The sequence below is a fragment of the Pezoporus wallicus genome, unplaced genomic scaffold, assembly GCF_028554395.1.
Source record: "Pezoporus wallicus isolate ANWC-B61680 ecotype Strahan unplaced genomic scaffold, APGP_CSIRO_Pwel_v1 scaffold_8224, whole genome shotgun sequence".
NCBI lineage: Eukaryota > Metazoa > Chordata > Aves > Psittaciformes > Psittacidae > Pezoporus > Pezoporus wallicus.
This window is the reverse complement of record NW_026641935.1, coordinates 71,610-84,439: the sequence shown is the minus strand read 5'-3', so window position 1 is coordinate 84,439 and position 12,830 is coordinate 71,610. Positions and strand designations below refer to the sequence as shown.

The window sequence follows — 12,830 nt, the reverse complement described above, 5'->3', positions numbered from 1 at the left end:
CTCTTCTCACTCTTGGAATGGTACATGTTTCCATCTGCTGCAATGCCTGTAGGAGTTGCCCTTGCCAGGTGCCTGCCCAGGAGTACTGTAAATATGAAGGTGGTCTTCCTTATATCTTCTTATGGTTCCCAGAAGAATCAATGGAGGAGGTAGAAACAAAAGCCATTACAAGCAAATCCATCTGTAATGAAACCTCAAAATAATATTGAAGGTCATGTGCAGTTTAGATATTTTTGTTGATATGGAGAATTTCTGATTATTCCTACCATAATTAGGTACCTGAGCTGATGCGAAGATGTTTGTCTCTGGTGCTTTGGAATTGGTTCATTTCTATACTCAGACCTTGGCTGCATAAAGACTATTACACTGCTGTAATGCACATCACAGTGTATGGGGAGGCGTCCCTCGTCTCTTCAAGCTCACAGTTGCAGTCTGTGGTTGACCCATGGATCACAGTTACCTGTCAAAGAAAATAGGTTTCAATTTATTATGAAAGAATCACTGGTAAAACGTAAAGGTCTACAAATTAAAAGGTTGAAAACTGAGAGAGTTGCAGCAGCCTGTGGAGTGGATTGAGTTACACCTAGTAATTAAGGTGCCTCATACTGTTACGTATTTGATTTCCTACATATAAAAAATTGTACCGGTTGCAGCATTTTTATGCCTTTATGCCTCTGTTGCCAATAAGGGAACTCTACTGCTTTAACAGCACAGTTAGAGCTGGAGAAATCTATCTTCTTTATATGGATGAGCTCTTAGGTAATGGTAAGTTTCTGTGGTGTACATAGAAATTCTTCAAGGATTGCTACATAAAAAAGAAGCTGAAACAGCTTTTTAACCAGGTGTCAGTATTTTTAGAGGCCATGCTACTCTCACAAAACTTCCTGAAACAAGTGACTTAGGAAGATGTGAAGTCCTCTTTTGTCTGAGAATGTCTTCATCAGCCTTATAAGCTATACCTAGACCCAACTTAATTACAAAAAAATGGTAAAATACTGCAGTTACTTCTTGAAAGGGACATGTGAGAAACCTTGCAGAGACAGGTCTGATTCCTATACAGCTCCAGCTTCAAAAGACTGTGTGCTAATAAACCATTTCTGCCTCCAAGGTGCTTTCCAGCTTGTGCCACCATGCTGACTGGAGTTAAAAACTCCTGTAACAAAGCCATGTCCTGTAATTGGCTACTCCCAGAACAGACCATGACTTTTATGCACCACAGCTGAATAAGAAAGCTGATTTCAGAATCAGATTGCAAAATCATTTCTGTCAGGTGAGGGAGAGAAAAACACTTTGAAGAGTGGCAGCTTAGAAAGATTGTTGGAGGTTTTATTAATTCTGACAGTGTAAAATACATGGTTATTCAGCATAAAAAAAAAACCACCATTTGCTTGGAATCATTTTATCATTAAGTGGAAGTTCAATACAGGTTGTTTTTCTCACTCTCTCCAGGTGAAGTATTTTTGTTCATTACACATTACCTGCTTTGTTTTGGTTTTTTTGTTGCGGTTCTTTTTGGTAATAATTTCACAAAAAGATTATTTGCTGCATTAAGTCCCTTGGCAACCTAAAAGATTATGTAGTTGGCCAGATCCTTATCCATTAAAAACATTCATTCGCTGTGGTTAGAGATTGTAAATGCCTTTACTGGCTGATATGTTTCTACAAACCTGGAAACACTACGGAAGTGTAAAGGTGAAACCTTTTAAGGCATTCATTTGTGCTAAAATGGTACAGAACAGATGCTTAACAAACTGCTGTAGAAACCAAGTTTTTTGTTGATCCCTGAGGAATTCATACTGCTAACTTAAAGCTAACGGGAAACGTACCTACTACCTTTACTTCTCACGGTGAAAATAGGCCTTTTAGCTGATAACACATTTGCATCAGATGGATGGACTTCTAATCAGTAGTTGTCTCCATTTTCTTTGCTACTTGTAAGGATAGGCTTATCTGATGAGGCGTATAACATTTTTCTCAACCACCTGACGACTCTACGATGTGAAAATGTAGAACCTTCTTAAGTCATCGTTGGTGTTTTGGCATAGGCAGTTCCAGGAGGCCTGAAAAAAATCCCAGAAACATACTGTGAAAAAGGTTACCAAAATAGTTGTTTTAAGTAAATTTTCCAGTATTTTTCACGAGTCTGTAATTCTCCTGCCGGTATTTGAAGGAAGCTTGATTATTTAAGAAAACAAAATGCAACTAATGAGACGTTTTCTTTCTTTATTTATGTCAGGTACAAATATAAGAGGTCAGAAATCTGTATCAGGTGAAGGATGATTTCATAAGTGGATACCAGTTGGTCACAAATAAATACAAACAACACAAGAAAACTTGATCCCTGAACCAGAATGAATTTCTGAGACCTCACCCTAGTTAGAATGCCTCAAGAAACACATCTCAGTAACTCTTTGATAGAAACTTGGTTTGCTTTTAGAAAGGTAAAAGCAGGTCATTAGATTTAACAATCCATGTGATTTATTCCAATTTGCTGTTCTTCTGAAATCCCTTCTGCTGCAGCAGCAAGAATAAAGTTCCCATCTCCAAGGAAAAATGGCCTGGCTTCTTTCACAGAAAAAGACCCAGATCCATTCCAGGGCTAAGCTGCCCAGACACACAATTAAATATTTCTGATGTTACCCAGTAGAGAGCAAAGAGACACTCTTAACAATTCTTTCCAGTCTTCATGACACACGTATGCTGTGACTGTTGCATGCTCCAATGTGTCTCTTCCGTGAGTTATGCTTTCATCACCTACCTACAAAAAACACACAAACACACGCAATTTTTTTTCAGGGTTTGCATAACGATTGGTTGCTAGAGTTTATTCAGAGGGGAAGGTGTAAGTCTGATTAAAATGGGTGGAACTGTGAGCCACAGCAGGTGTGTTGCAAGTTGAAAACACTCATGCAGGTTTATGGTGCTCAATTGTGACAGTTTCATTTCATTAACTGAAACCCAGTGAAGCTTGCCGGGAACAAATAAACTGAGGAAGGGTGTCAATAGGTATTTCATTGACAATCCACTAAGGAACACCTCATGCAAAATACTGGTCTGGGTTTGTTTTTTTTTTCCCAGGAGGAATAACAATGAAGTCCTTTATGTTGTCATTTGTGTGCAAGAACAATTTTCCAATTATCACATTAAAGGCACTATAAGATATATTATCAGCAGTGTGTGGGAAGGATGGTAAGCTGAAAGAATGTACCTATTTATGTATAAATACCAGCAGTACTTGAGGGTTTTCAAATTTGCTCATATAAATTTGCATTATGATTTATATAAGTGACAATACACACAGCTAAGGAGATTTCTGCAGTGGCCATATGCTGGTTTGACAGGACACAGAAACTGTATGGCTAGACACTGCATGAGAAATTTTTACAGCCTCTTCCTTTTCTCTCTCTCAGTTTCTTGCTCCTGTATTAAGAATTCTGGGGACGCTTCAATGTAGGTTGAGCAAAAAGCTCTGCCTCCTATTGTGTGTACTTTCTTTTAACATTGATCTATCGTTTGCAGCTTTACGTTCCTTTCCCAAGTGGAGCTGGCCTCTTGCTTTCTTGTTTGAAAAACAGGGGCCTCTCTTCTGGGGGTAACAGGGAAAAAAGGTAAAATCCTCCAGTTGTCATTAAGGGAACTGGGAAGAGTTTCACAGTGAATGAAGAGTGTATGCACACTGGGACTTCAGTCCAACTATCTGCTATCATAATCATTTTGTTTTGGATATGCAGTGGTCGCTTGAGTTATGCTGAGTATTAAGGTGAAGGGGAGGATTTCTGAATGTATCTCAGTAGCCGCAGGATTAGTACATCTGAACTGTACTGCTTACTTTGAAGATTCTTTTTCTTTATACCCAGGACACAATCTTACACTGACACCTGATTAGCCCTTGCAGCAAGCGATTACCAATTGCCTGTAGAAGATTGCCAGACTTGCTTCATATTTCTTGGACATTTAAGGAAGTGATTTTTTGATTGCAGAGAACTTGCACAACTTGAATAGGAGCAGTGTGCAGTCATAGGAAGGTCTGCAAGGACCAAATCAGTGTGGGCTGCAGAGCAGTGCAGAATTTAATGGTGCGGTGAGGGACAGGTGTTACGTGCTACAGAATTAATCCATTTAAATAGCTGACTTTGAGGAAAAAAAACGTGCCAGTTGTTTGAGTCCAATTTGTCAAGCTTGTTCCAAAAATCAAGCAGGAGTTTTTAAATGGGGCTGTTTCTTGTACACTAGCATGAATGAACATCTGCAGAATCAGGACCTAAGCATATAACAGTGAGTTTTTCATGTGCAGATTACTGACTAATCCAGAAAAATATCATCCAGAAGAAAAGTATATCTTGGCTTTGCTGCAGGCTCTACTGCGACCTAAGGGCAGTCATTTTATCTTCTCTGCTTTTGTCCCCACTCTGTCAAATAGTGATAAGAGCATTTTCTTATCTTACAATGGAGTCATGATGATTAATATTAAGGATTATGACATGGTTAAATATTGTGGTAATGGAGGCTATTAAACACCTTAGACACTTCTGTTCATTGGCTGTGTTTCTAAAGTGAGTTATTGAGCATTTTTAATTTTCCCAATATTTAAGTCTACTTAAGGAAATTAGTTGATTAATTAATAAACACTGCAAAATGTCAGTGTCAAACTGCTTTGTGTTTTCTCTATTATGTAACTGGATGTTTTGTATCTTTATCTTAAGTCAGCTTACCTGCTCTTCTTCTTCAGTGGTCCCTTCAATGACTGTAAAGCTGAAAATAGGGAGAAAAGGCAAATTTGTTATCTGTGAGAAACAGACTATGGTTACAAAAATCAGGGATTTTTGCATTTGTCATTTTAGGTCCTAGCTTCAGAAGTCAAAAAGAATTAGGGGACTGAAGTTGATTAAGGTACCTGTGACCAGTTGGGCAATTGTGACCAGTTGTCACATATCTAGGGAAATTAAACACATATTTTTGCTTAAATATAAAGAAAAAAATAATGAGCAACGCATTGGACAGAGTCCTACCACCATAAGCAGTTCTAGATGGAGTCTGAAAAGATACATCAGGAGCTGATTCCGTACCTACACTTGCACCAGCCCTGCACCTCAGAGTGGCTGCATGGGTCACCTCAGCCCATGTGGGTCCATCCCCTCACCCAGCTCTGCTGCAAAGAAGGGGCTCCTGAACCTGTGTCCCTGAGCCCTCCCATTTCAGGATGGCTGCAAAACAGTGCTGTTTCTTATCACAAAGGGAAATGTCACTCTGTTGCAAGGAGTCCTTCTGTCTCTGGCATCCCTGCACACAGATGAGATCAGGTCTTTGCTGACTGTATAAGCAGCAAAAATTTTGCTCATGTTCCATGTTCATGGTAATAGCTGGACTGTCCTTTCTGTACCTCACATCATCCCTTGTCATCATGGGACTGTGGTAGAGTCTGTTGAACTGGAGACCTGATTTCTGATGTCTGCTGTTGTTGTTTCCATGAGGTGGTGGGCATCACCTAGGGGATCTGATGTTTTCACAATTAAAATCTCTTTCTGCAGACAGTACATTTTTTCTTTCTCAAAAGAACAAAACACAAGAACTGGGATATGACCAGGATGGGTTTATTATTGAGGTATCTGGTGTTGTAGGTCAGTACTGATGTAAGTCAGACTAAACCTGTATTTTATATGCGGGAGGGATTTTCATGAAGCACTAAGGCAGCACTTGGCACTGAGAAGGTCAAACTTAGTTGTGGAATCCCTGGCTAGAGAGCACATTTGTGATAATTTGTACCAAAACCCCATATTTTTTGAAAGCATTTTTCTCTCATATGACACCCAAAGAGGGTGTCATATGAGAGAAAGATCTGCTTTCCTCTGTTCCCAGTAACAGGGCAAAAATCAGCTGTGTCTGTTGTACCATCCCCTATGTATGCTGGCTGGGCCTCGCAGCCTTAAGTATGTCTGATGATATGTTTGGGGTAGAAAGGGGGGGTCAGATTGCTTCTGACAGCCCTGAGTATATGAAGTGCTGGAACTGAGTTTAAATACTTCAGCATCCAGGTATCTTGTAATCTCTAATATGTTTATCTGGGCACGTCAGGTAGAGTAGTGATAATGTCATTGCCTTCTTCTGATGTTATTTTATGAAACTGAGTTGCTCAAGGTCGATCAGGAAATATGTAGCTGCTCAAGGAGTTAAATTCAGGTTTTCTAAGTCCTTAATTATAGGACTGTGTTTGTTTATATAGAGTTCCACTGACCATCCATGTCAGCATGGGACATGATTGCAGCATTCAAGGCCAGGCTGGACAAAGTCTTAGGGGACATGGTTTAGCATGTGGTGTCCGTGCCCATGGCATGAGGATTGTGGTATGAGATTTCCTTCGCAGTCTGTTAGACAGTGAACAAGAATGATGAATTATTATATCTGCTTAATTTTATGAAGTGAGATTAGTGACAACCTTAGTGAGAACATTTGAGATGTGTTGAAGCAGTGTGGGAAGCTGACACAAACACCAACAATGGCACATGCTCAGTAACTGGATATGTACAAAAAGCTGATAGCTGAGTTTTTCCAGTGAACCCATTTAGCCAACAAGAAACTACCAAAAAATAGACAAGAAAGGCTCCCTGCAGTTTATAGGTATAAAGATGAAGATAAAGCCTGTTAATTTCAAATGCTGTTTTGATGGAGAGGGGAAGCCAGGCAGTGCACAGTAGCCCCCAGCTGGTTGTTCAGAGAGGGTTTCTGGGTAGGCTTCTACAGCTTTACTCATAAGCAGTGGCTCCAGTGCAAAGTGAGTGGCAAGAAGCAGATTTCCCTCTGGATGAGTCTTCATCTGGGACTCTTCTGGATTAGCACAGGATGCACATTCCCCAGCACTGTGTTACAGCTGCAGCAGAGAAGCATTTTGTCTTTAGCTTCCTTTATCCTTTGTAATAATCCTTTCCAGCAACCTACTATTACACACGGGTTTTAGCTTCCCACTGCTGTTGGCTCCTGCAGTGCTGCCCCTCGTCCTGCTAGCTTTCACTGATCGTTGTTGCTGTTGTCACTCACATGTCCTTCAAGAAAGTATCTGTCAAAGCTCTGTCCATCTACAAGCCGCGTGATGGACCCAGTCCTCTCTGAGATATTCATTAGTGTCGCTTGCCAAAAGGTTTATGTAACAGATGTTGCAAAGCAGGCACACAGAAACACACACACTCACACACCATTATTGCAAGGGCTGTTGGGGTGACAGTAAAGGGAGGATGGTCTGCAGGACTAGAGTAGCTTGAAGGCATAGCTGCGTCTGTTAAAAAAGCAACTAACGTCTCTGTGTGACCATGCTTTACTTTCAGCTTGTCATCATGGCTGGGACTGTTCTGCTCGCCTACTACTTTGAGTGCACCGATACTTTTCAGGTGCATATTCAAGGTTTCTTCTGTCAGGATGGCAATTTGATGAAACCATACCCTGGGACAGAGGATGAGAGCTTCATTTCACCTCTTGTGCTCTACTGTGTGCTGGCTTCAACTCCAACAGCTATTGTAAGTATAAGAAATTATTTGAATTCTTCACGACTGCTCCATAAACACTAAACATAGTCCTATAATATCTCTGTTCCCTTTCCTCTGTTTTCAACTCTGTAATTGATTTACACTTAGCCAGGTCTCTGTTTTGCCTTAGCCTAATGTGGTCTTCATCAGTTATCACCAGAAGTAATTATTCTGAGGTAATCACAGTGCAAGATTGAGGGGTAGAGCTTGTTAAGCCTTTTACAATAAGGTGCTCACTTCAGTGATTAGTTGTGAATTGCTTGGGCTCCAGAGAGGCTCTAATGCAACGGTTACCTATTACTGGAAATAAGAAAATAGGATAAAGCTGAAGCAAAACCTGGGTTGGACATGCAGTATATCCAGGATTATTTGCCGCTATTTTAAAAGTACTGTTGAAGGGCTTTAAATGAAATGGCTTAGATGAAGGGCTTAGATAAACAGAAAAATGCTCAATACAAATAAAAATAAGAATGTATTTCCTTTTTATTTATAAACTCTTTATTTCTGGCAGTCACATCCTCTTAATATTTTTTACCTGATTTTCTTTACTATCCAACCAGTAAGTTGTAATGTAGCTGTTCTGAGCAGAACAGCTGAAAGTATTCAATTAGCTAAGTACATACAATTCCAAACAGGTCATTGCTGTCATTGATTAGCAAAACTTTGGCCCTTTTCCATTTTCTGTGGAAAGTTGCAAATTTCACATATAGCCAGCTTTGCTGCATTTGTAATTACATCTATAAATTCTTATCAGACTGTGTCTTTATGTACTTCATTTTATTTCTCTTTATTTCTTTGTCTTCAGTATTTCTTGTATTAAACTTTGGTTTGCATCCCTTTCAAAAGTTGATTAAAGCTGTATATGATGTATTTAATTGTGAAAGGTGAATGCTGCACCATAGTCCATTTAAAGTTTTGGTCTGCAGTAACTTTAATGCATAAAACAGTATAAGAGAGAATGTGGTAAGAAATGTGAAAACCATTTGCAGAAGAGGCTGTAGTTTTTGGTACAGGGCACTTCAGCATCAGCTAAAAAAAAGTGTGGTCAGGAACAGCACAGGGCTCTTTGCACCATGCTTTTTTTGTGATATTTGGGTACAGTTTCAAGGAGACAATAGATCAAACTTTCCTGGGAAAACATTTTTCTCTCCATTTTCAATGTAGTATGTTTTACTACATTATTTAATGCATTATTTGCATTATTTGTATTATTGTTGTATTATTAATTATTTGACGTAGTATTACTTAGTATTGGACTAGTCCTCAACCAGAGCATAAGTCTGGGGGATCTTTTTCTGTCCTCCTGACTGGCACTCAGCACAGTGTTTTTATATGAGTAATTTCACATTATTTCCCATTCCCATCTTTTTCTGAGAAACTTCCCTCTCCTTGCACACTGATTTCAAACTCTGCTTCAGCTAGTAGCTGACTCTGCAGACTGAGTTTTGGCAATGACCAGTAATACAAAGCTAGTAAATGAGACGGCTTGTTCAGAGTCTTCCTAAACTTCTGTCCTTGCATTGCACTGTTGATCAGACCACCATTAGCATCCTCAGCTGTCGTCTGGTAACTGTATGGGTGCTGCCTGTCATTTTGACTGTCACAATCTGGGAAGAAATGTTTGATCCAGCTGAATCTCCCAGGGATTTCAGTGAAAGGAGCTCCTGCAGCCCTTTCTATTTATACGGTGATGTTTGCACTCTCTCTCAAAACAAAAAAAAACAAAAAAAAAACAAAAAAACAAACCCCAACCAAAAACTAGAACAACAAAAAAGCAAACCGACCGAAAAGAAAAAGAACCCACACAGCTGTGCTTCATGGGAGGGTGCTTTGCATGCATCCATTGTGGGTTAAGTTGTAGTTTTGCTATCTACACTTTGCTCTCAAGAATAATGACATCCTGCAGCTCCAGGATGTGAAGAGATGACTTAAGTGACAGGTAATACCTATCCGCCCTTACAATTACTAGTTTCTCCTCTGCAAGACACTTGGTGTTTCACTTTCTGGCAGCAAATGGTTGGTTTGGCTAAAAGGATTTACAGTAGCAATTCTGATGCCTCTGTGCTGCCAGCATATTTCCACTGCCTGACATCTCACGGCATGAGAGGTGTGGTTATTAGAAGGGGTGGAAGCCTGCAGCAATGTGGGAGCACTCATGGTACACAGTTAAGAGTGTCTCTGGAGCTATAGGAAATAATCTAGAAGTACAAGCTCCCTCATCTGAGACACAAGCAGTATTTAAGTGCAGTCTTGTGTGCACAGGCCTGGAGAAGACTCAAAGCCCTGATTTCAGCATAACTGTGAGGCGTTACAATGCTTGCAGGCCAAGAGGGAGCATCTTTGTGAATTTAATGGAATATCTTTGTGTCGCAGTCATTTGGCTATGACAGTGGCCATGGGGAAAACTAATACATGTACTTTATTTCTTCCCTGACAACACTTCTCTGAAGTGCTGTTGTGGGTTGGTGCCACTGTATGTGCATTTCCCTGCATTTTTAGTGGGAAAATAAATAAGACCAGCCTGGTTTTCTGAAGTTTTATTTGTTGTTCTTGAAATATATGATGCTGTTGACTCTTTTTAACCTTTTTTTAATGCTACACTGGGTAGTTAACCATTATACATAGGAATTACAAAAGGCTTTTAATGCTCCTACTGATAACCTTAGTCTCTCATAATGAGAATTTCTTGCAAGGGGAGATGCCCAAATCTCATGACAACACCGTTAAATAAATGAAAATCATGTATGGCCAACTCTGTTCTGTGAAGTGCATTTTTCTCAAAAATGTTCCACTGAGGATAGGTCAAAGGCTTTCATCTGCTTTATTCATTTTTAATTTTCTGAGTGTGGTGGTATTAGCATCTTTGCAGCAAAGCAGTAGGATACCGTGAATTCAGTGATAAATTGCACTTACATAAGGAAAAAACTCATTTTCATTGTAAAGAAGTAACTGGCCATTTTACTTCATATTTAGTGATTTATCCCCCGAAACATATATCCTCAGACACAATAAGTAAATTTTGCTGTTGACAATGACGGAAAAGGAATATTCCTGAAATCCTGCCTGTTTTGGACTGAACTTGTAGTTATCTGTAGGATCATGAAGAGCTTCATGTTATAAATGTGGCTCAAATAAATTGACGAGAGCCAGACCAATGAATCAAATCGGTTTATTGAGCAAGCGACAGCAAGCAAAACAGCGCTGGGCAGCCGGGGAGTCTCCGCTCCACCAACGGCATGCACCCCACTTCCCCAAAGTCACTGGTTTTATACTCTTCTTCATCCGATATACATGGTACCTCTTGGCATCCTCTGTGTCTGTGTGACCTGTAGATAAGGGGTCTCATTCTGCCTCCCGGTAGGTGTGGGGAGGAAGGCTCCTTATCGCCTTCCCCCCATACATCGTTTACTTTAACGGATGCCCACGGTCCATAAGCAACATGTCAAAGCACCGTAATTTTCCAGTAACTCTTAAGCAAGCAAGTAACTCTAAGCAAGTAACTCCTAAGCAAGCAAGATTTGATTAACAAACAGGAATTTACTCATTACATTCATGAGATAGGTATGATTTCATCTTCATCTCATGCCAGTTGTCTGTAATGCCCTCCCTTTGTATTTCTCAGATACTTTCCCCTCCTTGCAGGCTGATTTCATTTGTAGTGACATTGTTGGTGGTTTGTTATTAACAACTGCTGAATTTTCAGTATTCCTGATGTCATGCTGAGATGGGTATGGGAATGGTTTCACTTTGTCTCCCAGCAATGTAGAAGCTATGGTTACATCATTTTGCAGACAGAATATACTATCCTTGACAGTCATGGCAAGCACTTGGGTACTGTAGCTACCTGGAGTCTCCAGGGGCTTAGGGAAGGGGCATGAGAAGAAAGATACTTCTCTCTGTGGCTTGCAAGAATAGCACAGAACTTTGGTCTTGGCATCCGTTGCATTTCAAATGGTCGAAAGTTTCCAGCTTTAAAAAAGATGATTTTGTCTTGGGCTTCAGGTGGCCTACAGCAAAATGTCTGCACGTCTGGATAGCTGATCTTTGCATTACAAAGATTCAGAGACAGTCTCTCATTTTGGTGACTATAGGTCCTTCAGGAAGGGAGAAATTAGCCAGAGAGTAATTGCCTTTTTTTTTTCCTTTTCAGAGTTGGAGGTGTTAGAATGCAGACCTTTTCCTGGAGGCAAACATGGTGTAGGTATTTTACTCAGCTGTTTCTGTGGTGATAGGGAATAACATAAAAATTCAGAGCAGCTTGTGAGTTTGAGCACCAGAGCTTGAGTTCCATGATCCTATGTCTGGTGAATTTAAATTCCCCAGCAGCAAGTTATGTAGAGGCTGGGAGAATGCATACTATGTCAGTGCACTGTCAATTCCAAAATGTTGAGGCAGGAAAGGGTAAGAAGTAGTAATTCTTCTCATTTTTGCCAGTATGAGAACTTCATCAAAACAAGTTGCTTTGTGTAAACAAAATTTTAAAGCCATTTCCTTAAAAATATCCTGGGATGACTCCACCACGTTCATTAGTATCCCTCAGAATTAGCTTTCCCTGTTATGAGGTTACTGCAAATAAGCCAGTTCCCCAGCTGGTACTAAACAACCCTCCCAGAGTTGAAAGCTGCTGTCTGCACTCCTCCATCCATTGTGATTTGCCTGCCTGCCCAAAAGAAGCAGAGAGGCTTAGGAACAGAGCCAGCTCACTGAAATGAATACTGAGCAACAGCAGACAGCGTCAAGGGCACTGCTCTTTGTGTCCATAAAGTAGAAAAGAATGTGGCACTACAGTTTTCACACAACCTTCAGTTTCTTCCCTTCTGTTTCAAGGTTGGAAGTGGCAGCCTACATGTAATTGTTAACTGGCCAGTGCTATTAATCTATGCAAAGGAGTATTTGTTTTCGGACAATGTTGGAATCAGTCAAACTGAACTGGCCTGATTAATAATTAGAAAATTAATTATAGTATTGATCAAATTTATCTGAGGCAGGAAGAAAGTCTTCAAACTTCTCTTTTCATCTGTACTTACCTTCCAAGCTTCAGAAATACTGTTCTTACAGGTGGTTTTCCTATTCCCCATGCCACATTGCTTCCTTGGCTTTGGCTTAGCACAGCCATGTCATTACAGTGATTTATTTCTAGAAGGGTAGGCAGGGAATTTCTGCCATTGTTGGCTGACTCCCCTGTGGCAGCTCCTCAGTACATGATGGGAAAACCAAGAGGAACTAATGTTGCTCAGAGCTTTGTTACAGTAGCTTCTTCCCAGCTTTTTCAGGCAGAAATCCCTAGGCTCTGCTGGTGACAGTGCTGCCGGAAAG

The 12,830-nt window shown here is 40.3% G+C and overlaps 1 protein-coding gene across 1 annotated transcript in view; it reads left to right on the top strand.

Annotated features, from left to right (window-relative positions):
• The window catches only part of PLPPR1 (phospholipid phosphatase related 1), a 131,438-nt gene that overhangs the window by 89,125 nt on the left and 29,483 nt on the right, over nt 1-12,830 (top strand). Inside the window, exon 3 of the mRNA XM_057426024.1 lies at nt 7,317-7,505. Within this exon, the coding sequence (XP_057282007.1) occupies nt 7,317-7,505 (189 nt within the window). The remainder of the gene's footprint in view (nt 1-7,316; nt 7,506-12,830) is intronic.